The sequence below is a fragment of the Cupressus sempervirens genome, chromosome 5 (assembly GCF_028749045.1).
Source record: "Cupressus sempervirens isolate cs-2001-9-10 chromosome 5, ASM2874904v1, whole genome shotgun sequence".
Lineage (NCBI taxonomy): Eukaryota > Viridiplantae > Streptophyta > Pinopsida > Cupressales > Cupressaceae > Cupressus > Cupressus sempervirens.
Window position 1 is genome coordinate 562,550,857 of NC_143122.1, and position 27,991 is coordinate 562,578,847.

Below are 27,991 nucleotides of genomic sequence, written 5' to 3' on the forward strand. Positions count from 1 at the left end.
AACATATTTTCTATATTACATACCTCTTAAGTTTTGATCAGCCATATTACATATAACTTGGTTTTGATTAGCCAAAAACTTTAAAACTTTAATAATTGGGTTGTTGCAATGTCCTTGCTCAAAATTTTAAAAAACTTTTAGATTATTTATCTTAAGCACATAGACATTCCATCAAACAGTTGATGGAACATTGTAATATTCAACACTTTTGAATTGAATATCAAGATTTGCTGCACAATATAATAGTAATCTTAGGCAACTTCACAAACAACTTCTCATCCACTGATTTTTATTGGTAAAATTTTATCCTCAAGTGATGGCTTATAAACAATAAATACTGGAAAATGTTGATATAAAATCAGAAATACATGTAATAATGAAAAACTTAATTTCCAACCTCAATGTGAAGCTAAAAATGTCTGCAAATGATGCCGGTTTGAGTATAACCCCACTATGAATACTGGAAATATAAAGCATTCAATCAATGTTATGGAAATCTGAACAGCACTATGAAAAAAGCAGTATTGTCCTCCAAAAACCCTTTTACGACAGTCTTGGCACTGTAAGCTTTTCCAAAATGGCAGTGACCCTATAAACAAGAGCTGGATGGACAGTAGTTACAGTACTATGGCTGCTGGAAACTCAAAGTAAAGGAAGCTATCCTCTACGTACACACTTCTACCTTTCTAAATCTTCACAAGGTATCTTATCTCATGCAAAGAAACATCTTCAAGATGAGTGACTAGACTAAAGAATAGATATTATCATAAAATGGAGCAGCCAGCAAGACACCGAATGAGGCAGCTAGAAATATGATTGTAGGTAGTGTCACTTTTGGGGGTTTACCTTAATTTAGTCCTGAAACAATAATTTCAACTTGAGATTGCAGTACATTTATAAATATAATTAAATCAAAAATTAAGGCATTCCATTATAGTATTCAACTCAAAATTCTAAATTTAATTCAGAAGATAGAACTTATCCTTCCTTGAACAATATGTAAAACGACTATATTTTTTATTGCTTGTAATTCTGAATACGTATTCCTTGATCGGAGCCTAATAATTCTCCTTCTTTGGTGGACCAATATATATCTTATTTTCTGCTTAATACCTTCATTCCTTTAATACCACACAAATATCTTATTTTTTCTAATCATTTAAAAAAATTCTACAAAAATCATGCTTTATCTCCTTATAGAGTGACTTTTTTTTTTAAGAACTTTTGAACCATGAGTCACTTAAATTAATCATATTTCTGCACAACCACAAAGTTGTAGAAAATACTAAAATAGGCCAATTGGGAATTATGTCCATGCCAACATAACCTTTAAGTTCATAGGATATCAATCTTAAAGTCTATTGGCATTTTCCTAAAAATGGCAGACCTCCAAGAAATGTTGAATGCGCCCAAAATGTATGAATTGCATTCGAAATGTATCATGGAACTTGAATTGATTTCCTGAATTCACTGCCACTGCTGAAATTCCATCCCAAAAAGGTTGATGCTCTCCATGAAAGTTGAAGTTTCCAAAGATACTGACAAGGCCATAAAAAGGGGACATTGCATTTGCACAACTTATGTATAAAATGAATAATTTGTGGAAGAGGATGCATGCCCATGTTTAACTACTTCTAAATAAGAGAGAACTGCTTTATGATATTACTCTTAACTAACCAAGCTTTAACCATTCTTTCATCTGCATGATGAGAGCCATTTATGATCCATCTTTATGCCATATTTTAATCCATTTCATGTACCTTCATACTCACTTCCATGTATTATTTCTATTCTAATTCATTCTATTTTACCATTTTATGTTGCATGTGATTTAAATGTGTAGATAGTATTTAATATGGTTTTGGGATTAAAATATGAAATATACATTATTGATTGTTTTTACTAATAAGAACTATAATTTAAAGCCTTCGGAAAATCAAGCTTGCCTCATACATATTACACGAAATTTCTGCTACAAGAACTTTCTGCTCTTCCCGTCCCTCTCTTCACAAGAATCTGCTATTTAAACAATTGTTCCTGTCATCTTCCAATTCAGTCCCTTTTACAGCCACGTGGTTTATTTGATTATCCACTTCAGCATTTCGTATATTGCTATGTTCCACGGAGTTTCCGGGACGGGGACGTTTTAGGGGACGGGGACGTGTTTCCGGTACGGGTACGGGTCGAAGCCAAAATTTAGGGGACGGGACATCAGGGGACGGCGATTAAAAACATAGGGGATTTTTTTTACTATAGAGACAAAATTCAAATATGTATATCATAACATTGATAAACCATTCACCATAGACATTTTAGAAGATAAATACATGGAATATTATCAAATGGCAAATACTAAGTGCTTCCATTATAACAATATCACATACATATATAGCAAAAATTAAAATGCCTAAAGGCTTCAAGTATCATGCTGAAATCAGAATGAAATAAAGAGAAGTCCAACTAAAATAGTTGGTAAATAGTAAATACCGAACGCAGTCTTGCCTCACTAAACACAATCTTTGCTCATTGCTGCTACTGCTCTTATGTTTTTTTCCTTCCTCTTAGCAAGTATGTTAAATCGAAAAATGAGTAGAAGAGTTAGTGTTTTAATAGACCAAATATGGGTTGCATATTGTTATTATGTCTTTAAGATGACTAGGGGCCACACGAACAACAAAAATTAGGAAAAAATGTTTTTTTGGGGATGGTTTGCCTTTACCAGATTGACTGGAAAAAAGGGGACGGCCAGCAGTTTCGGGGACGGATAGGGGACGGCAAAACTGTCCCCGATACTGCTGGCCGTCCCCAAGTTTCTTGCCCAAAAAAATTGGCCGTTTCGGGGACGTTTCTGAATTCTTCAAAAAAGGGACGTCGCAGGGTACGGCCAAAATCCGTACCCGCGTCCCCGTTTCGTACCCGGTACGGGTACTAGGGTACAGAGGCAGGAAACGCGTCCCCGTGGAGCATAGGTATATTGTTATTTACCATTCTCATACATGTTATTTGATTATCAAGTTCTTCCAACAACTTTATTGAGGATTATGGAAAAGGATGCATTCATTGCCTACATGGAGGATCTGCAGCTGTACTAATTTCCTATTATTATTTGCTACTATAAAATTATTTTTAACAGGTGGTTGGTGTCCCAGATGTTATGCAGATTATTCCCATTTATAGCCATGGTTATAACAAATCTATTTTATTATGTGGCCAGCAAATAATATATTATGTAAACCAATTATTTTCAGTTTGTTGGCCACATTCAAAAACAAATAAACTATATTTAAATTATTTGTTACAGGCTGCAATAATATAAGCAGTATATGTAAACGTTTGAATGTAATTTCCTTTGTACCAAAATTTTAAGGAATAAAATCATTGTGTTGATCAGTTCCAACATAGTTCTGTGAGCTTTATCTCTGTCAACTGATTGAGATGAAGGGTGCCCACTCTCCAACAGCTGATGGATTGTAAATATTCTGTAAACTGTATTTGTGTTGTTTGGTTTTAATTCATTGTGTTTTATATTGTTGTGTTTGTATGTTTGACATGTGTCAATAATTGGTGTTAGTTGATTGAGTTTTATGATATTACATTTCTATGTTTGCTGTGTGTATATAATTTGTGTTTTTCAAATTTAGATACTATGGTTTTTATTTCAGAATTTGTCTTAGTTTCTGTGTAGTTCCTATCGCATTTTAATCACAGATATAGAATAGAAAATTATATCAATTGTGCATGAAGGATTATTTTTATAAGATTTACCATTCATACCTTACGCACTTTTGTGGTCTATAGATTAGTTTTCTTCGGATTTCTGATTTTTATACCTAGATTCATTACATTTGTTAACTTAAAACTATTGTTGCTCAGAAGTGATAGTTTTTGTGGCCCGGAAGTGACAGTTCATGTTGCCAAAATTGCTTTAGTTTGTTTTAGGTTTTAGTTTAGCTCCAGTCGCCAAGAAGTGACAGTTCCTGTCACCAGTTCTGTTTTAGTTTGTTCTAGGTTTATTTCCGTGTGTTCTAGCTGCACTCAGCCCCACTTGGCATGCTATCTTCATCCCTTGACCAGACAGCCACTACACCTTTCATTAGTCTACGATGCAGGATTGATATTAAATGCAAGGGGTAAAAGCACAGACCTATGTCACCTTTTAGGACCTCTAAACCTGTTTTCATCAAATCTCATTTCTTTATCAAAACTCAAACTTTTTCAAAAACTAATAATACCCTTTTATAGATCTTGGATTCAATATAATCATGATAGAGTTTTCATAGCATTTTGATTAGTTATAATATGTTATAATTTAAAAATATTGTAAGTAGATATTTTAACATTCGAGAAGATGCTACCTCGAAAAAGGAAAAAAAAAATTAGTAAGTCATAAAAAAAAAAATTACTTTACATTTAGCACTAGAGGAGAGACTCTTCTTCAAGAATATCTAATTGCTTTTCAAAAAGGTCTTTCATTAATTTCTAATAAGGTCGACCTCAAGTACTTATAAGAAACAAAATATACATCAAATACCAATATTTATTTAATTTTTCCACTGGCTATACCTTCGACCTATAACAGATTTTGAAACCAAGGCAAAAAAAGACTATTTGCATATACTTGTTTGACAGGAACTGCACCCTATATTTTCTGCAGTTAAAAGGACTTAAAAAAAAAATTAAATGAATGAATTATTTCTAAAAAAATTTAAAAATTATAGGCACAAAATCAGATTTTGCACATTTCATTAGTTTAGATAGTCTTCAAATTCTAAACAAAAATATCACTTTTATGTCATTTAAGTTTAACAATTTGCATGTTGTGGTCCTTTTTCTTTGTACAAGATGACACAGGTTTGTGCTTTTACCCCAAGATGAACAGGCCATTTAATCTATCCATTATTCTTAATATCTAAACAATAGTTTGCCCCTACATTTTTGGTGCCATTGTCGGGGAAAGTATTAAAGGAGTGAAGCTGTAGTGAGCCAAGTTAGGAACAGTGCACCTTAGAGAGTGTTTGATCAAGTGTCGACCTTGCTCAGTCTGGTACCTTAGGTTTGCGCTGTAGTAAATCATTTAGGTCCATTGTTTTAGAGTTTGCAAGTAGGTCTTAGAAGTTAGATTCACTTTTATGTTATCACTAGCTATTGTGAGTAATTAGAAACGAAAAGGGAAATTTGAAGAAACAATGTCAAAATGATGCATTTTCAAGGTAATTCACAAACATCAATTTTGGAAAAACAATTCTTCAAAAATACAAAAATGTGACAAGGACGCCCTTCACCCAATCAGGGGTTTCTATCCCCAGACCCCTACTTTCAAATTTAAAAACAAAAGAAGAAATTGGCGAGGTCATTGCACCAACAAAAGGTGATATTTTTATATACTCTCTACCTAATGAATGCAACTTAAATGATCTTGATCTTCCATTGTCGCAAGTATGTCCAATTATTATTTTTATGTCTAAACAAGAGGTTATAATTGATAAATTTTTAGAACAATATGATTTCATTAATGACAAGTTAACCATTTGTTGTTATAGGCAAGATGATAAATGCATATGCCCAAACAATGAAGAACACATGGTGAATAAAGTACAAGACCTTTGTGAGCCTCACCATGGTAAGTATGCAAGTGAAAAAAGTATTGTTTATAACTAGTGAGCAATTCCAAAGAACAAATCAAGAAGATCGAGGTATGAATCATTACTCTTTTGCATTGCAAGGACAACATATTTCTTTAAAGCATAATTTACCACCTAGTATACACAATGAACGTAATCATGCATGCTCACAACAACCCATATATCCATCTTATATCCTATCATCTCCATTATTCCTACCCTACTCAAGTTTGTTAAAATTATTGATTAGATTTATTAAAATAATTGTCTTTATGAATGTCTTAGGGCTTTCAATTATATCTCTATATTAATTTAGAGATATCATACATATCTTCTTATGAACTAGATCCTTAAATAATCCCTTCCATATGTATCAATATAATTTCATATTATAGTATATTCCTTAGCAGCACCTTTGATGTGTTGAGTTAATATTTTATTTGAACCGGTGTTCGATCTTATGTATAAAACATGCAAGATCTCCTTTCGGTGATGTCTATCCATTGTCCATAGGCATCAAAAGACCGATTATATATACGAAAGGAAGGAGGGTGAGAAGAACGAAGAGAGCCCACAAAACCCACCACTTCGAGACAAGGAACACGTCGGTCAAAGAAAAGAATTAACCACTCGATGCATATGAACAGTAAAACATAATTAAGAACATCGAGGACTTTAAAGAATAGCCCACTCTAAGACCCCGATCACCTTTGCATTCGAGAAAGACAATCACGTGTATGAACCTCGGATGCAAGAAAATATAATATGAATAAGAACATTAGTATAATATCTATAATGATTAAGATACACAACTATATACTTAATAATATTTAATCAATGAAATTAGATAAATAAAACTTTAACTTGATTTCACATATATATATAGAAGGATTATATATATATTTTTTACAATTATGTGAATATATATATATATAATATTTAAATAAAGAGTTTGACCTTTAAGCTTACACCTTAAGATTTATCCGACTGAAGCTATAAAACATTAACACTCCATCTTAGCAAGGGAGGATAAACACAAGACAAATGTTACACCATTGTTAATGTTAAGAATATCTTAGAGGTTTTCCACCATTTAATATCGCATTCGATATCATGAGTATTGATCTCCAGAATATCAACATATGATATTCATCAATTACTTAAACTAGGATAAGATATCACATTTGATATCAAGAGTCTTGATCTCCCAGAATATCGACATCCGATATTCATTTTGAAAACAAAGTTTAGATATCACATTTGATATCAAGAGTATTGGCCTCCTAGAATATTAATGATATTCACCACTTACTCAAAACATTTGGATATCACATTTGATATCAAGAGTATTGGCCTCCCAAAATATCAATGATATTCACCGCTTACTCAAAACGTTTTAGATATCACATTTGATATCAAGAGTATTGGCCTCCTAGAAAATCAATGATATTCACCAAGTACTCTAAGAGTAATGGCCTCCCAAAATGTTGAGATGCAAGACATTCGCCATTTACTCAATTTATTTGATCTCATAATACAAGTTTATTGTAAGATCGTCACCTTACAACAACTTCTCCAATTACAAGTGATTATCATTTGGAAGTCGTCACTTCCTCATGATGCACACAGGGGATAGGCCCATACAAAAGTCGCATTGTCATAGTCCTCATGACTATCATAACTTATGGTCATTAGAGAAACCATCTCAACATGGTTTACTCCCTCTTAATCAATAAGATCAAGTTTACAGAGGTTAACAAAATAGCATCCTCAGTCTTCTCCCTCTAAATGATAAATAGGACTCATTTAATTCCCTCTTCCTGTAGTACATTTCAAAACAGAAAGGTCAAAGCACATAGCTTACATGAGAAGCAAATATTGCATATAAAAGTATAGTAATTTATTTCATATTCTAAGACTCTATCTTAGAGTTATAATATTTAACATTTATTTACATTACATGAATATAATAAAGAACTCCCTCTTAATTCAATATTTCAATCATGTTAAGGATACTTAGAAGTTCAATCTATCAGTTATTCTTAATATCTAAACCACAGTTTGTCCCTACACTGCACATAACGTCTTAACTTAGGCTATAAAATTTTGACTTGCATAATCTTGAAGAAGCTCCTCTTGCTAGTTAGACGTGCTAGTGGAGATGACAACAAATATAGGGGTCTTGATGTACTAGCATTCTAAGCTCAAGCAATCTTGCATCACGTAAAAATATTTTCCTTAAGCTTGGACTATTTTAGTTGTTTGAACTTTACATAATAGATCACTTATTGTGTTATGTTTGTGATATGTGTCTTGATGGGTTTGGTTTGTAGCATTATGTGTTTTTAGTGAGTCTAATGAATCTACAACAGAAATGCAAAGTCAAAAACTAGAGGCGGTAGTGCCACATGGGCACACGAGCTGAAGTAGAGCTGCCTTGGAATTTCAGATTTGCATGCTATTGTAGAAGATTTGATTGCAGTAGTATCACCTTTTATTTCAACAAAATTATGATGCTATAGTGAAGTCTACAATAATTTCATCATAGTTTGTCAAACAACCCTTATGTAAAATCACTTGTGAAGCTCCTGCAAGCACAGTTGATTAAGTATAGTCCCAATTGAGTCATAAAGAGAGCAATATTAGCACTTTGGAATTTATGGTATGAATGCCTTTCTCAAATTAGGTAACAAATCATCATTTAAAGCAAAATGTTAGCATAATTATTTTGGTTGTAAGACATACTCTTTTAACAGCTAAATACCTTAAATTAGTTTAAAACAATAAAGACAAAATAATTGCTTTTTCAAGCATACTAGAAATTTGAAGTTCTTTGCAATAGTGTATAAATGGCATATCGTTAACTTCTATATCCAGGTCATTTCTTTGCTTCTAGATTACATGGATTTTATTTTATCATGTGACACTAACACTTAAGCACATGTAACAACTAAATCTAAAAGAGTATATTAAATGTTTTCTTACTGCTTGAAGGATCTCAAGGACTCTTGATTCCCTCACTATCCATGGTCGATCTTTGGAAAGTGCCTGAAATCAGAAGGGAAAAAAGCTGTAATAATTAGGTAAAACGAAAAAAACGAGATATTAAATAATCTTTTCCTTTTGCCAAACGAAATTTATATGTAAAATATACCTCTTAAATAAGTCATGGCACACTTATAGAAGAAATAAGTATTAGAAACTCATACACCATATAACATTAAAGCATGAATTGAACAACAAAGTGCAGTCCATTCTTTACTCCCATACATGCAATAGTACATTAACTATACTTATCAAATCAATTAAGTTATATCTTAAACAAATCACAGATAATATTATGCCCTTGAGTACCATGCTTTAGCTGTTATCTTGCAGATTGAATCAATGCCAGATCTGGTTTTCTATTATGTTAATTGCTTTCTGAATTATCATCTTCTAATGACTTATTATAATAATTAGATATTTTTTATGTCTTAAACTTTTCAACCTCTACTAGCTTTGTTAAAGCAGTTACGTTTGTCTAGTAATCAACCTTAACATGTATTATAATTTAGAAATGTAAGGTCCACTGAGAAGTACATTCGGTAAATGAAATACTTCTTCCCTTCACTCTCGATCAAAAGCATATTCTGCTTCCAATTATGGGTTGTCTTGGCATGATCAACCAGCCTCTCGCAAAGAGTGTGTCATGTGCTTTCTTATTAGAATATTGTAATATTTCTTTAATAGTCATCTTGGTCTTTAGTTTATTAAGCAGTTTCTATTTTCATCTTTAGTTCACAATTGTTTCTTTTAGAACATTGTCTTTGTAAATTCATATAGGGTGCTTTCATCTCTTTTGTTTAAAACAACATCGATTTACCATAACATGGTACTGGAGTAGGTCAATGGGATTTCATAAAATTTGGTGAGTTTTTTTAAGGAATATCAAGCCTCTTCTAATTGAGAATTTTTCCAGAAATTTGTATTCGATTTTTCAAAATAAAAATTGTTGGAGATATTTTATGAAAAAATTGTGGTTCATCTTCAGTGATATTTGCTAAAAATTGCGAGCTTGGTAAAGGAATTTGATTGTGTGATTTCCTAGCTTGAGCAAAAGTCTCAGATTTTTGAAGGTTGCATGTACTTGCATGATGTTGCATGTGCATTTTGTGAGTTGCATGTTTCTTACATGTGTTTTTTGTGAGTTGCATACAACTTGCATGTGCTATTTCACCACACAAAGTCTTGTGTTTTGCCACATGATGGTTTCTCTAGCGGGTTTTCATAATCTTTCCCTTAAAAAATTCTAACAACTTTTCATAACTCAAACCCAATACCTCCCGGAAGAGAGGCTCACAACTTTATCATTGTGCTATAGGCTTTTACCTATTTTAATATTATTTTTATCAATGTTACTATTCTATTATATTAACACTGAGAAGGTTGTCAGTGATGATAGTGTGAGGGTTGATCAGCATGGACAGGTTTCATCCACATTCAGGGAGAACATACTACCATATGATGTCATTGATTAAGGTTGAGATTATGCAGAGTGAATATACAGTGAGGAGTGCTCATCATTTTAGATTTGATCTACACATAGAGGATCTAATGAGATGTAGATTTGGGTTGACTCAGAGATTGTATCATCCATTCTGGGATAAAGGTCTATCATCTTCGAAAGATGGTAATAAAGGCTACACGTATTTGAATAAAGGGTGTCATGTAGATACATGTTTACTGGGTGATTATGGTGGCAGTGGCCACCAACTCAATTACTTGCAGAGTCAGCACATCCATAGGTGTCTTACAAAGGTCAATTGTAGTTATGAGGTTGTAGATTTGTATCTCCTTATGGACGATGGTTGTGAGAGTTGTTTTCTTTGGGACCCAAATATTGACAGAGTTAGCAGTATAGCTTGGTTGGGTACCACTAATGAGCTTCACCAATCTTCGTATGGTGATGATGAGGTCAGAATCATGTGACAGGAGTCTGATGATCTTCTTGGATATGCTTTGATTTTGATAGATTCCTCTTGTGCGCAAAATTTGGATAGTTGGCGTGGTGTATGGTGCTACACGGTTGAGGGAGGCGAGACAGGATGGCTTTCTTAGTCACCCTCTTTTGAGATGTTCACTCTTGTGACACCTATTATTGGATTACTCCACAATTTTCAACATGGTGGTATGGTTCATAAGCTAGCCTGTCAAATATTATTCTTTTCATGGGCACAAGTATTACATCAGTTAGTGGGTGATATCGCGGACGTCACACAATTCTTCACTTGAGATCCAAGTGGAGCTTTTGTAGGGATGGTTACAGATCAGGGAGTTGGGAGGAGTGATTTATTGCATTCCATTCTAGATGGAGGTTGGTCTATCATTGAGGTCTTGCCACCTTGCGGTATTAGAGGTGTATGTTGTTACAACTGGAATGAGGTACTCAATGGTGTAGAAAGCACTTTTCATGACAGCACATGGCAAGTTGTCCAAATTGAGTATACACATGAGAAGTTTTGGATTTCCGGTATCCAGTTGATTGGTGTCTTGAATAATGTTGAGATTAGAGATGCTTACACCAGTGCAACACAACGATTGGACAGAGTATCATCTTTGAGGCAGATTTGGGATCCAGGCATTTGGTTTCAACTTACAAATGTGGATTGCTTGGGGGCAAGCAATCTTTAGGAAGGGAGGATTGTCATGTCCCCTTTTCTAGCTAGTAAATTTTGTTGTGCCATTAGCCCGTTTTGCCTTGGTCCCATAGGCAAACCAATTCTTCTATATGATCAGAGCAGTTTTTGGCCTAGGCAATTTCAATTGTAGGCCAATCAGGGTTGCTTCATGGGGATTCCAAACACTTATTGTTTTTAGTAAGTTAGCCAACTCAACATTTTTGGCAAAGTTAGCCGACTCAACATTTTTGGCATTGCACGCTTGAAAAAGAACATCTTGCCAAGACCTTTTCGGCAAGCTATCACACATGCATATTTGAGTCCATTTGGTTGGAGATTTTAATGTCTAGAGATTTAATTGATTAATTAATAAAGTAACTTTATAAAATAAGTTCAATTTATTAATAGTCACTTTATTATTATGGACACTTTATTTCCCTAGTGGATTAAAGTATTATTTTATAAAGGAAATAAAGAAACAGAAAGGGGTATGCGAAGGGTCGCCTATTTGTTTGTTAAAAGGGAAGGAGCTCATTTCCAGGATACTTGATTTGTGATTTGGATTTCATTTTTCTCTCTTGGAGAGTTATTTTCGAAAGCTTTAGCTCTCAGTAGGTCAGAGGACGAAAACCCTCAAGCTTGGGCAATGGAGGAAAACCCATTATCCATTGGAGACATCGAGCAGGTGTTTAACATTGTATTCCAAGTTCATCTTTTCTATTACCCAATCTTGTTGTAGTTTATGTATCTATGATTGGATTTCTAGCTTATTTTTATTTAAGAACTTCAATGAGATATGTGTATTTTCTATATGGGATTTAATGCAGTAATATTTTAGGGTTGCTTTATCTGGTTGTTTATTGGAGTTTTGGTGGAAAAATATGAAAATCATTGCATGAAGTTATTTGTTTAAAAAATTTGTGTTTCCATTAAGGGTTTCAAAGAAAATATCCTATTAGGGATATTACATAACACAACGATAAAGTTGTGAGCCTCTCTTTTGGGTGGTATTCGATTTAAGTCTACTCAAATTTAATAATTAATAAAAATTAATCTCAGCTTTGACCCACTACCCATCCATATATATATATATATATATATATAATTAGATTCACAATAATTATTGAATAGGAAAAATCCATGAATAAAAATATTAGACCAATTTTTAAAAGATGGTTTTGCTCTCGAAACAATTATCATTCTTTGGCAAAACAAAGTATGGCAACAATAATGTGAAATGAGGTTTTTATGCAATCATTTTTCTACCCTTGATTCATCGAAGCTGGAATCATGTTTTGGAAAAGGTAAGAAATTATCTATGGTTGTTGCTACCCTAGATCAGACTAGGGTTCCAAAGTTCTTGTCACCTAGGAAATAACCTTCTATACAGTCAAAAGGACACAAGGGAGTCTCCTAGAAGACTTATATGGCACGATTTTTGGGAACAAAGGATCCCTAGTTCTGTTAAAACATATTTAAACAGATCTACAAATAATAGATGGCATTTGGTGCAAAGTTGCAAAGAGAAGAAATCTCTTACAAGGGATTCGGCCAATAAGGACAGTTACAGGAAGAAAAATCATAAGGGTTTGTGGGTGATTCCTATTACTAGCAAAATCCCCCACTATGCTGCAAGGGGAAAACAATCTTCTATTAGGAAAAGCTCCCTCCCTTCTCCCGTAAAATCCCTAGAAAAGGTCAATCATCTATAGATGATTACACCAAATACTTAGCTAAGGATATCCTCATGCCCAATTCTAGGGCTCTCCTAATATCATCAAGCTCTGGTTCTTGGCACACAAACCCTAAGTTGTATCCTGAGCCACTTGATTACCCTAAAACAAGTACACCCCAACGCAATCACAAAGACAACAAACACCATGATGTAATATCCCCCCTAATAATGCAATTTCATTATAATATAAATCTATAAACAGTTTGAAATCAGAAGAAATAATATTTATGACAAACTGATTAATTAAGAGACAATGATAATTATACGATAATTATGTATTGATAATACCTGATATTATTAAAATAAATTTGAAATATGATTTTATATATATATATATACACACACACACACACACATTATATATTTAAGATCAATATTTAAAGAATTATATAAACCTAATCATTTATAATATATATTCATATTAAATACACTAATAACAAATTGAATTATAATACAAACTTGATTAATTAGTCACCAAAGGTTGTGATTGCTGAATCTATAGAATCAACAATATATAAGAAAGGAAAAAATATATTGATTGGCTATTAGGGAAGGGAAAATAAATATCAGAACACAAATAGGGAGACGACGATACATGCAGGAAAGGAATATGAGCAGAAGAACAGGAGATAGAGCGAAAACTCGGAGAAGAGAATAGGAAGATAAATGAAGTCGTTCATGTATATGTTCAGGACAATACAATCAGCAAACAATATAAGGAAGATCTTTAGAAATATATATATGAGCAAAAAGGTCATTATACTGCAACACAAGTGATTGTTTCAGAACTATAGAAATATTCATATAATTTGGGGAAGATACGAATGGATCCACAAGGGGAAGGAAATAAACAAATCATTTCTTTCATTACTTCAACAGAAAAAGACAACCCATCTCCTACCAACGTTGGGTGGAGCCCTGATGAAGAGACTTGGGCATCGACCATTAGAGGATTGAGGTTATGAGAGAGAGATAAAATGGAATGTGTAATGACGATAATGAAGACAAACATCAAATGATATTCTGATATTCAAAATACCTAATTCAGTCGGCCATATTAAAGTGCAAATAAGTTCATGAACCAAGTGAAAGAATCGGCTTGGTCGATTACGCAAGCAGAGGAATTCATGAGTATACAGGGATCACAATCATTTAATAAAAATTCAATTCATTACAATCACATCATGATCAGACATTTTCCCTAAAAATGCAGCTAGTAGAAAGACGAGGAGAGGACACGTTCTGAGTTCGATATGATCTTTGATAGTCTGGAAATTCAGCGTTGGCATTATATCGCACTATCTATGTCTAATATTACTTTAGATTTGAAAGATCCCTGATGGATGCCCTTGCTGATCTGCTGTAGTTTTTAAATTAATAAACTATATTTTCCTGTGATTTCTTTGATGGTCTTTGAGAACAGACAGAAGTTGTAGAAACTTTTGTTTTTGTTTTGTGTTTTTTTATAGTTTTCACAATAGTAATGAATAATGAACAATAAACATGAGAGGAGACCGAAAGTAAATAAGAGCATAGAGCCAAATCAGAATTGCTATAAATCGTACCAGGCAGATTTCTGATTTATAAAGCCAAATAATAAATCCAATGCAATTCTAAGGAGCTTACATCCAACAATGATGCCAAACTGCTGCAAATGGCGGCCCTAAGATTGCAAGGAATCACGTCCCAGCTGAAAGAATCAATCTACAACGCTGAAACTATAAATCTGCAACCTGAATCCACAATAAAGAATGGCGTACTCTATCCCTAATAGCAACGCACACTCTCTGAAGAATCCAATGCCAATAACTGCTGACGGCTACGTCCCAACCAATCCAGAACCTGGGGTTTGCATCCTAGATGAAGAATTGCTCTCTCAGAGCCAATTCACAAAAACAAGTTTTTCAATATGCAAAAGATAATAAGAAATTAGGTCTCCATCTCCTTATATCCCCTTCCAACTATAAATCGAACCCTAAAGGGAAATTACACTTTGCCCTTTAAATAAAATATAATAAAATAACATTTTCCCAATTAAAGTCGTCCATGATATAGGAAAAACATTACTTTATTAAAATTCCATAGCTGAAGGCACCAAAAAGTCTACTGATAGTAACAATCATGTATAAAAATTCGAGACCTTTCCAACGAGCTATAACAAATAGGTGTACCTGATCAACTGAAGCCAAAATCCCCTTATTACTCCAAAATGGTTATATTATTAACCTTATTTTAATTTATTTAATCACCAACTTAGGAAATATTTAAATATATTAAAATATTTCCCAAATGGTCCCAAAAGGCCCAAAATGACCAATCAAACATGAATTTGACGTTGTCACCTGTCTGTGACTGATGCTGGACAAGATGTGTCAATTGGTAGTCCATCCCTAAAATCTAGGGATGCTCCTAAAAAGTAGGAGACAACTCCAATCAACCAAAATTGAGTCCCAATGACTCCCCTGCTGTGTGCACCTCTAAGAGAACTGTCACTGAACTGGGAGTTCCCTCTAAAAAATAGGAGATGCACTCTAAGTCTCCAAAACGTTCGCCGAGGTCTCCAAACGCCTCCTAGACCACTCCTAGTCAATCCCTACAAATTAGGAATCTCTCCTAAATTGTAGGAAACTGTTGTCTACTGCTCCAAACTACTTGGGAAGCTCATGCATGACTCTCAAAGTCCCTGGGTTGGTTCCCTCTACACTGTGTTGGCCTATAGGAACCAGATAAAAGACCAACCCTGCTAGAAATGTTGTCGCTAAGGAAGGGCAGAAATTGGGGACATGACAGTCCTCCCTTCCCAAAGATTGGTTGTCCTCAAGCAATGTCAATCCAACTCCACAAACATCAGGCAAGTCCATACCATAACCAAGAATGATCCCAAGGTAGGTGACTCCTCTAAAGGTGCTGGTCCATGGGGTGTGTTCAAACGAATATAACATGTCCCATTAACTGCCTTAGCTGCCCAAAATCTGATCCATACCTCTACCTCCATAACTGATATGTTTTCCATTACTAACAAACTCCAAGGTGTAGTATGCCAAACAAACCAAACATTATCAAAATGCAATATCTTCTTAGTAAACAGTCTCTTAGTCTCCCTAATCATCTCTTTAAGATAAGATGCTTCATATGATCTTAACAATTAGCCTTCCATTGTAGATGATGCATGACTAACCAAATCAGAATCAATAATGTTCCATTCCAAAAAAATGAAAATAACACTTGTGGCTGGTCCATCAAGTGTGAAACTAAAATCATCATTGTTTGGAGCCTTTAAGGGGCTCTTTAAAAGAGGAACGTCATAAACTTCATGATGCAAACTAGACCAAACTGAGTTTTCTAAATCATAACTATTTTCCTCTTCACACATCTCAACATGCTCTTCCTGTGGCCTTACCTCAAGAAGCTCTTCCCTTGTATGCTCAACATCCTCACTTTCTTCCCTTGGAAGAAATAAGGATCTAATGTATGACTTTCTTTGTCTTCTTGCATTATCAAGTTGATTGCATCTTTCCTTGACCTCTTGTAAGTGTTGTCTTGCTTGGGCAGCAAGCATCTTGGCCTTCTTAGCTCTATGTGACCATCCATTGCACGTCTCTTGAGCCTTTTTCATATCTTCCAAGGTGGGGTAAACACAATCAAAACCTTTGTGGTTTGAATCCACAATATAAATCTCATGTGCAATACACTTAACCTAAGTACCATCATAGGAAGATTCAACAACCTCATTACCTTCATGTGAAATGGATGATACAACATGACTAGAGCTACGTTGCAAAAATTAGAATAGGTATCAGACCTTGGAGACATGCTTTCAGCATCCCTAATGGACCGATCCATGATGGTAATCTATTCCATTTTGTGATCAACTTGATGAATCAATGGTGTGCTATGTGTCTCCTCCTGATCTAGAGTTATTTTTTCTTTAGGAATCCCACATGATGACTGATTTTTGTTTTTCATAGGCTGCAACTCAAATGATAACACATCTTCATGCCTTTCTTTTGCATACCCTGCAAGTGACTGATCCATTACGGTGTTTTTATCATGAACATGGATAGGTTGACACAAATCTTCTTTCTCACATGAAAACATATCATCAACTATGGCATGGTATTCCTTTTTTGCAAGCTTAACCTTATGACAAATTTTTGGATGCATGTCAATGTAATCTTTGAAATGAAAGTTCTCCATAACATATTGAGGAAGAGTATTATACTCCGCAAGTATGCTAATTACTTCCGTTTTCCTGTCTAGTGGCACTGGATCCTTTCTAGAAGAAGATGATAATCCACTAGCATGTCCAAATTTCCTTGACATAGAATCATTGAATTGTTGCAGTTGAAGCTTGATTTTTTGTTGTGACTGTTCCCATTCTTTCCTCAGGGTTATATCTCTTAACAATTTTTCCATAATGAATTACCACGCTGACCAACTGAAACTAACATGCCAGAGCAAAAATCGACCCTGTACTGCTAATATGAATTATCAAAACTTTTGATCCAGTACCCAGATGCCAAAATGAATTATCAAAAAAATTTAGCCAGTACCCAAATGCTGAAATGAATTATCAAAACCTTTTATCCAATACCCAGATGCCAAAATTTGTTGTGACAATTTCTCACAAACCCTACAGGCTGGCAGGATGTAGGCTCTGATACCACTGAAAGATCCCTGATGGATGCCCTTGCTGATCTGCTGTAGTTTTTAAATTAATAAACTATATTTTCCTGTGATTTCTTTGATGGTCTTTGAGAATAGACGGAAGTTGCAGAAGGTTTTGTTTTTGTTTTGTGTTTTTTGATAGTTTTCACAATAGTAATGAATAATGAACAATAAACATAAGAGGAGACTGAAAGTAAATAAGAGCATAGAGCCAAATCAGAATTGCTATAAATCGTACCAAACAGATTTTTGATTTATAAAGCCAAATAATAAATCCAATGCAATTCCAAGGAGCTTACATCCAACAATGATGCCAAACTACTGCAAATGGCGGCCCTAAGATTCCAAGGAATCACGTCCCAGCTGAAAGAATCAATCTGCAACGCTGAAACTATAAATCTGCAACCTGAATCCACAATAAAGAATGGCGTACCCTATCCCTAATAGGAACGCACACTCTCTGAAGAATCCAATGCCAATAACTGCTGAGGGCTACGTCCCAGCCAATCCAGAACCTGGGGTTTGCGTCCCAGAGGAAGAATTGCTCTCTCAGACCCAATTCACAAAAACAAGCTTTTCAATATGCAAAAGGTAATAAGAAATTAGGTCTCCATCTCCTTATATCCCCTTCCAATTGCAAATCGAACCCTAAAGGGAAATTACACTTTGCCCTTTAAATAAAATATAATAAAATAACATTTTCCCAATTAAAGCCGTCCATGATATAGGAAAAACATTATTAAAATTCCATAGCTGAAGGCACCAAAAAGTCTACTGATAGTAAAAATCATGTATAATAATTTGAGACCTTTCCAACGAGCTATAACACATAGGTGTACCTGATCAACTGAAGCCAAAATCCCCTTATTAACCCAAAATGGTTATATTATTAACCTTATTTTAATTTATTTAATCACCAACTTAAGAAATATTTAAATATATTAAAATATTTTCCAAATGGTCCCAAAAGGCCCAAAATGACCAATCAAACATGAATCTGACCTTGTCACCTGTCTGTGACTGATGCTAGACAAGATTTGTGTCAACTGGTAGTCCATCCCTAAAATCTAGAGATGCTCCTAAAAAGTAGGAGACAACCCCAATCAACCAAAATTGAGTCCCAATGACTCCCCTGTTGTGTGCACCTCTGAGAGAACTGTCACTGAACTGGGAGTTCCTCCTAAAAAATAAGAATGCCTCCTAAAAAATAGGAGATGCACTCTAAGTCTCCAAAACGTTCGTCGAGGTCTCCAAACGCCTCCTAGACCACTCCTAGTCAATTCTTACAAATTAGGAATCCCTCCTAAATTGTAGGAAACTGTTGTCTACTGCTCCAAACTACTTGGGAAGCTCATGCATGACTCTCAAAGTCCCTAGGTTGGTTCCCTCTAAGCTGTGCTGGCCTATGGGAACCAAATAAAAGACCAAACCTGCTAGAAATATTGTCGCTAAGGAAGGGCAGAAATTGGGGACATGACAAGTTTAGATAATATTGGAAAACATATGAACATATTTGTACTATCAATTCACTTTAGGAAAATTATCTATGATGGTGAATAGATATCTAACTCAGCAAAACAGTTACCAGCATTGATCGCAAATTATAGAGAGATTACAATACGTATAAGAATTCAACATTCATCCAAGGAAATTGCAGTTTCTAAGTAAGGTCTTAGTATATATACATGATTCACACTATACATGACATATATAGCATTTAACTGAGAAGGGATCACTACAGTTGGCACTCATATTGGAAATGATTGGTAGACCAAATCGACTTTCCACATATCTTATTGATTGGGGAAGGAAGAAGTAATATTCTACAAATCCTTTCATTATTTATTTCATATACAAGAAATTAGAAGAATAAGAGTGAAGAAATAAAGAAATTGTTCCAATCTGAAGTAATTCAAAAGAGGGGACATTTCAGTGGACTATATCTAGATGGGTAGTTGTAGTGAACTACCGGTGGATTAATATAACCTCAAAGACAGAGAACTAAACGTACTAAGGGAATATTCAATTACAGGCCTACAGACAACTAGAGTTAAATTATCTTTATATTTAATATTTATGTGATGGAAGAAATAAAAAAATGAGTTAAGAACTTTATAGTTCTTATAGAGACCAAGTTAATCTTGGTAGAGGGTATCTATTATAGATTTGGAGTTTCTCTTAAGAGAACTCAGAGATTAGAGGGCATTCTTGATTGAATGTCGGGATTCCAAATTGGAACCCAGCGAGAGATTTGTAGAGAATCTCTTAGAGACAACATTTATTGTAGTGTTTAAACATATGCATATGTCAAAGACAAGAGGCTTGGTAGAGGTGGGATCTCTACCAAGTGATTAATCAGAGATCCTGTAAGAGGCCTTAGGAAGATGCTCTTCATATGATGATTGCCTAATCAAGAAGCTATTCTCACTAGAGGGTTAGGTGATTTGAGAAGAGTTTCTTCCGAAGGATTAGGAAGGGTTAGATGGGGTAGTCTTTAGTTCAATATTTCTAACATAATATTATACATTTTCTATTGTACTAACGATTTGTTGCAGATTCCAACATTCAATCCAGGATCTAGACGAGGGGACATCACAGTGGTATCAGCGCATGATCTTGCCATCCTATAGGGCTAAGAACTATCCCAGAGAATGGAAATATATACACTCATATAATTAAAATTATCAATGATAAATATGTATCTATTTATAAAAGGAGATAAAATACTATATGGATATGGTTTGGAAAAACTCACGTCAAAGAGATGATTAAAATATTGGTTCCTTAAGCATGAAGAGAAACATAGCTCAAAATTTGGTCAAAAACATGAAGAGAATTATAGCTTGAAGACAAGCAATTTTGGGGAGGGTAGGACTGTAATATCCCCGCTAATAATGAAATTTAATTATAATATAAATCTATAAACAGTTGAAGTCAGAAGAAATAATATTTATGACAAATTGATTGATTAAGAGACTGATAATTATAGGATAATTATGTATTGATAATACCTGATATTATTTAAATAAATTTGAAATATGATTATACACACACACACACACATATATATTTAAGATCAATATTTAAACAATTATATAAGCCTAAAAATTTATAATATAAATTCATATTAAATACATTAATAACAAATTGAATTATAATACAAACTTGATTGATTAGTCACTAAAGGTTGTGACCACTGAATCTACAGAATCAACAATATATAAGAAAGGAGAAAATATATTGATTGGCTATTAGAAAAGGGAGAACAAATATCAGAACACAAATAGGGAGAGGATGATACAGGCAGGAAAGGAATATGAGCAGAAGAAGAGGAGATAGAGTGAAAACTCAGAGAAGAGAATGGGAAGATAAATGAAGATGTTCACATATATGTTCAGGACAATACAGTCAGCAAACAATATAAGGGAGGAAGATCTTCAGAAATATATATATGAGCAAAAAGGTCATTATACTGCAACACAAGTGATTGTTTCAGAACTATAGAAATATTCATATAATTTGGGGAAGATACGAATTGATCCACAAGGGAAGGAAATAAACAAATCATTCCTTTCATTACGTCAACAGAAAAAGACAACCCATCTCCTACCACCACTGATTTAGAGACCTGATGAAGAGACTTGGGCATCAACCATTAGAGGATTGAGGTTATGAGAGACAGAGATAAAATGGAATGTGTAATGATGATAATGGAGACAAACACCGAATGATATTCTGATATTTAAAATGCCTAATTCAGTCGGCCATATTAAAGGGGCAAATAAGTTCATGAACCAAGTGAAAGAATCGGCTTGGTCGATTATGCAAGGGGAGGAATTCATGAGTATACAGGGATCACAATCATTTAATAAAAATTCAATTCATTACAATCACATCAGACATTTTCCCTAAAAATGCAGCGAATAGAAAGACGAGGGGAGGACACGTTCTGAGTTTGATATGATCTTTGATAGTCTGGAAATTCAGCGTTGGCATTATATCGCACTATGTCTAATATTACTTAAGATTCGAGAATATTGGAAAACATATGAACATATTTGTACTATCAATTCACTTCAGGAAAATTATCTACGATGGTGAATAGATATCTAACTCAGCAAAACGGTTACCAGCATTGATCACAAATTATAGAGAGATTACAATACATACAAGAATTCACCATTCATCCAAGGAAATTGCAGTTTCTAAGTAAGGTCTTAGTATATATACATGATTCACACTATACATGACATATATAGCAGTTAACTGAGAAGGGATCACTACAGTTGGCACTCATATTGGAAACGATTGGTAGACCAAATCAATTCTCCACATATGTTATTGATTGGGGAAGGAAGAAGTAATATTCTGCACATCCTTTCAGTATTTATTTCATATACAAGAAATTGGAAGAATAAGAGTGAAGAAATAAAGAAATTGTTCCAATCTGAGGTAATTCAAAAGAGGGGACATTTCAGTGGACTATATCTAGATGGGTAGTTGTAATGAACTACTGGTGGATTTATATTACCTCAAAGATAGAGAACACGTACTAAGGGAATATTCAATTACAGGCCTAGAGACAACTAGAGTTAAATTATCTTTATATTTAATATTTATGTGATGGAAGAAATAAAAAAATGAGTTAAGAACTTTATAGTTCTTATAGAGACCAAGTTAATCTTGGTAGAGGGCATCTATTATAGATGTGGAGTTTCTCTTAAGAGAACTCAGAGATTAGAGGGCATTCTTGATTGGATGTCGGGATTCCAAATTGGAACCCAGCGAGAGATTTGTAGAGAATCTCTTAGAGACAATATATATTGTAGTGTTTAAACATATGCATATGTCAGAAACGAGGCTTGGTAGAGGTGGGATCTCTACCAAGTGATTAATCAGAGATCTTGTAAGAGGCCTTAGGAAGATGCTTTTGATATGATGATTGCCTAATCGGGAAGCAATTCTCACTAGAGGATTAGGTGATTTGAGAAAAATTTCTTCCGAAGGATTAGGAAGGGTTAGATGGGGTAGTCTTTAGTTCAATATTTCCAACATACTATTATACATTTTCTATTGTACTAACGATTTGTTGCAGATTCCAACATTTAATCCAGGATCCAGACAAGGGGACATCACTAGAAACATCTACTATGAGGGTCTTTGGAACCACTATAAAAAATATATGTTGCATATGCGAAATGGGGTGGACATGATATCTTTGGGTTTAGCATCATCAAATGGTTCAAAGATTCTTACAAGAACCAGGTAAGCATTGCTTCACTGGACTATGGATTTCTTTTTGTCGATTGCAAGAAATTTACCTTGAAAAAGAAAATTTTGTATGGTTTGACTATTTTTTGTAAAGGTTTAAGCATAAAATTTTATAATTGGAAACAAAACCTTGATACCAATGATTATAAATCCTCTGCAACTAGATGGATCCACGTCCCCGATTTCCCTATGGAAGTATGACAAAGCTTCATTTTGGCATTTAGGAGGCTTCGAGGGCTTAGAAGAAAATTTTGTCTCCTCATCCAATGTGGAAATTTGAATTAACTCTTATCTAAACGAACAATTATTACCAATCAAAATTATTACCAATAGTTCTATTTTTTTGCTTAAACCCAAACCCTATAAGGGAGAAATTCAAAGAACTCTCCAGAGAAGCTGTACAAACTTGGTTGACCATGAGTCCATTGAAGTGATACCACATCAGCACACAGGAATATGAAGTCCCATGAACAACACCTTTATCAAATTTATTACATTATTGACGCAGCAGCAGGCAAGTCACATAGACAATAAAGCAATGTGTTCTGATGAAGATGACAGAGAACTGCAGTAGTGACTCAATGATCAGTGATATCCAGCAATGTTTCCATGTGGTACTCAGTCAAGACAGAAATGTTTCAAATAATAGTTTGTACTTCATTTACCAAAAAAAAGATAGCACAATATTCATGACCAGAGAAGTTGTAAAAACTCTCCCAAATTCCCATCTGCCTATGCTAGTTTGTTTAATATAGTTCAGATGTGACTTCTGCTGCACCTCTGTAGACCATGAACCCAGAAGAGTCATTCTGAATGTTGATAGTCTTCAATCAGGTTTGAACCTCTGTAACTGTAGTAAAGCCTGATTCTAGAAGAAAATATTGCCAATAGCCGAGTATGATGATGAAACACTCAGGAATGTAACTTTCCTCTTCTTAAAAAAACTTCAACAATTATTATTCCCTGTTATCCTTAGGCTTATGGCAACCAACTTCAGCAATTCATTAAAAACTCAACTTTGAATTCATAAGACTGATTTGCTAGTCCACTCAATATATTTCAAACTTATGAGAATCCCCTCAAATAGGAGCTTACAAAGCAATGTGAGATATCTGAATAATACCTTCAAATCAACTGGGTTTCATCCTCAGAATTAATACTGAACTGAAGGCTTGTAGCTTCCAACTTCCACAAGAAATATCAAAACCAAGCATAGGAAGATGAAGGTGTCTCATCCCCCACAAGAGACACACTCCCTCTTCTCCTGATGTTGATCTGCAATCGGTTAACTTACTTTCCTCCAAATAATACAAAGCAGTCTGATACTGCCCCCAAGCAATCTTGAAAACTGTCTAAACTTGAATACCCTTATTTTCTGTCATCCTACCCACTCTGATACCATGTTCAATTTTCATACCAGAATTAAAGATAAACGGCAAACAAATTAATTAACATTAGAACATGACAATTTATCCTTGGAAAACCCTCCCCAAGGGAAAAACCCAGCCACACATGGAAATGTCACTTTATTAAATAATGGATGAATCTGAGTACAAATCTCACAAATTCTAAGATTGCAGGCTTGAACGAACACTAAACTGAATACCTTCTACAATAATGTAGACTCAGATATGTTGTTTACTCGCAGACTGATAAGTATCATAAACTACTGACAACATGCACAGCAAAACTCATCTACAGATGGCGCTTGACAACATATACAGAAAGTCTACAAAAAACTCCTCACAATCTGCAATAGATACATAAAACAATGAATAAGACAAGACCCTTGCAGTTATTGCATCATGTCTTTAATCACCATCATCAATGACAGGAACCAATGCATAGATGAATGAACTGAGTTGTTCCATCTTTGCATTCCTGTGGCGCAATAAAGACCACTCATTACAATAGAAATACATTACATAAGACAAAGAAGTGTGGCACTTAAACTTTCGTCTTCCACCACATGAATCTCTTTAATTTCCAACTACTACACCAGCATGAGACTATTTAGTTACTAGTGTTGATTGCAATTACTAGTCTTCAATAGACGTGACACATACCAGTCAGATATCACACAAGATAATTGTCTCTTTAGTGCTCAATGCAAGCACACGCACATGACCTTTCATACTTCAACACTGAGGACTCTTCATTGATCCTACAGTGTTGAAGACTCTCTAAAGACCTTAGTACGTATCACGTACACACAACTTGATTATGATGAAGCCATTACTAGAATACACAACTGATCAAAGAAGGATTGAATATCGCAGGAAATAGGCAACGCATACATCCGCCATAGAAGTTGTTGCAAGTGAGAGAAAAGCATGTCTCCTGCAACTACAAACTTTAACACAAGGAAGGACAGTTGTATTCTTCAACACTAGGTTGGATGTTTTGTGGATGATTTCTGGTAAGAGGTTTTGCAAATTCTGGAAGGGTTCGTGCCAGACTCATCTCAGTGGCATCTCAATGGTAGTGTCCCCAACGGACCCTACTTTCTTGTCACAGATCATACTAAAGAAGAGGACTTCTTTCTCTTTTTTCTAGGCTACTCTTGGTTATTGACATTCTGCAGATCTGGAGAGGGTCTCAGCAACAGCAGAATGTTCTGAAGATTTGTAAGTCCAATACATGAATTGTCTTCTACAGGGTAGTTGATAGAATGACTATTAAGGGATGGTATTAGAATTTTTTTAGTCTCCTAGATTTTTACTATATTTAGCTAGTTTAGAACCTTAATAAATGGTCATTTAGGCTTTCTTTTCACTTCACTTAATCAGTTCTATTTTTAGACGTAGTCTTTGTTAAGACAAATTTGCTTTTTACTTTGTTGTCCTACATTTTGTCACCACAAAATTTAGGTAATAGTACAAAAATTTTCCAATAGAATTTTGTGTTTCTCTGAGATAATTCATTATTTAATTGGTCAAGGTTGATCAACCAATCGTTCCGAATTGATATAATGAACCCTTTTACTGAAGTCTATCATCAAGCCTATACTTGATTTTTAAGGCCTTCAAAGTCCCCTTTTGCGTTTTCGAGTGTTTGTTTGGATTGTTTAAATATTTTGGTTTCCATCAATCTCTTGCTTTCGGTTTTCCCTTCGATTCAATATCTCTTGGGGTTTACTTGGAGTTATCAATCAAAAGATATCAAGGTTTTAGTGTCTAAAAAGTGGCTTCTCCAAGTCCAATTGCATATTTAAACTATGGATGTTATATTCTAATTTTGAGTTGCACTTTTTGAAAAATATAACTTAAAAATGACTTTATGTTATGTTTTAAAGTTACTTTATCACTTTAGATTTATCAATTAAGTGATTTAAGTGACTATAGTGCACTTTATGTTATAATTTAATATTGAGTTGCTTTTTAATTTTTCACTCAAGTGATTTTATGCACTTTATAGTCTAATTTAATGTTTTAGTTTAAAACATTTAAATGAAATGTTACTTTTTGAACACGTTTGCACATAATATGTAAAATATATGTAAATATGATATTTGGCCCCTATAAGTGATATTCGCTCAATAAATTAATTAGATATTGTTAAAGTTGTAGCTTCAGTCGGATTGATTCAATCTGATATACGTTATTGTTATTGGTAAATCATCATTTTCTATATATACTTATCCATATTAAATAATAAATATTATTGTATATAATACATGTTGTCATATGAAGCCTAATCAAACTCAAAAGTTTATTTGGCACGGTTTCCCCCTAGATTATTTCTACAAGGGTTTGGGGGCAGCGCCCCGAAGACGGGGTCAAGTGGCAGCAACCCAAGTGTGCTCCCTATTGCAGTACAGGGTAGAGTTAAGGGTCAACGCCCCCGTAGGGGTTTTCGAAGGTAGCACCCCCAAAGCCAAAAATGACCTTATATTGTAAAAGGTGTCAACTGTTGTTTTTCTATTGGATGACTTATTCTAGCCCTAATTTTGTAAGCAGCAAAAGATTGTATAAAATGGCTTAGGTTAGGGGTTTCATAACGTATGATGATATTGTCGCTTCTTGCAGTAGTATTGAGTTGTATGGGATTGCAAATTGTAATCGCTCGATATTAATAATATTGGACTTGTTCTTGGTGGACGTAACCCAAGGATTGTGTGAACCACATTAAATCCTTGTGCCGGTGTTCTCATTTGTGCGCTTTATTATTTTCTAATATTAGTTATACTTGCATGTAACTATTGTTTTTGTCCGTGGTTAATCCTAACAATATATAAATGAGCTTATATTGTAAAAGGCGTCGGCTGGTATTTTTCTATTGGATGACTTATTCTAGCCCTAATTTTGTAAGCGGCAAAAGATTGTATAAAGTGTCTTAGGGTTAGGGGTTTGATAACATATGCTAATATTGTCGCTTCTTACAGCGGTATTGAGTTGTGAGGGATTGCGGATTGTAATCGCTCGATAATAATAATATTGGACTTGTTCTTGGTGGATGTAGCCCAAGGATTGTGTGAACCACATTAAATCCTTGTGTCTTGTATTCTCAATTGTGCACTTTATTATTTTCTAATATTAGTTATATTTGCATGTAACTATTATTTTTGTCCCTGGTTAATCCTATATATATATATATATGATTTTTTATATTACTAATATATTAATATGTTAACTAGTGATGATTAACCGTAGAGACATGTCTCCTCTCTTATTTATAAGACTTCATTTGCATTGGGAACAGAGTCAATAAAAAATGGCATTTGTTAGTACATTTGCAGCGATCCTAGAATTTAACATGGTATCAGAGCTAGGTTGCAAATGTAAAAAATGAAGATCACATTGAGAAGGGATAAGACTCGAGTTCTTTGTAGATCAGACCAAGTCAATTCAAATAAAATATGATCTCAAAAGGAGACTCGTGCTATGGATGAGGAGCTCAAATATAATATTCTGCAGTGATCCACACAGGACTTCTAACTTGTGGTTGCTCTATCCAAATGGATGAGTGTCACATGGTAGTTACCTTGATGAAAAAGATATATTTTTTCAAGCAACGTAAGTGATTTAAATGAGCAT

At 34.3% G+C, this 27,991-nt stretch overlaps 1 protein-coding gene across 5 annotated transcripts in view; it reads right to left on the reverse strand.

The window, feature by feature from the left end:
• Positions 1 to 27,991, reverse strand: part of LOC149557174 (calcium-dependent protein kinase 18-like) — a 188,999-nt gene that overhangs the window by 39,573 nt on the left and 121,435 nt on the right. For all 5 annotated transcript variants that reach the window (XR_016364851.1, XM_089831879.1, XM_089831883.1 and 2 more), the window contains one exon: positions 8,607 to 8,669. Coding sequence is in view for 4 of the 5 variants with exons in the window: in XM_089831879.1 (XP_089688005.1) it covers positions 8,607 to 8,669 (63 nt within the window). In the remaining variant the exon portion in view is untranslated. The remainder of the gene's footprint in view (positions 1 to 8,606; positions 8,670 to 27,991) is intronic.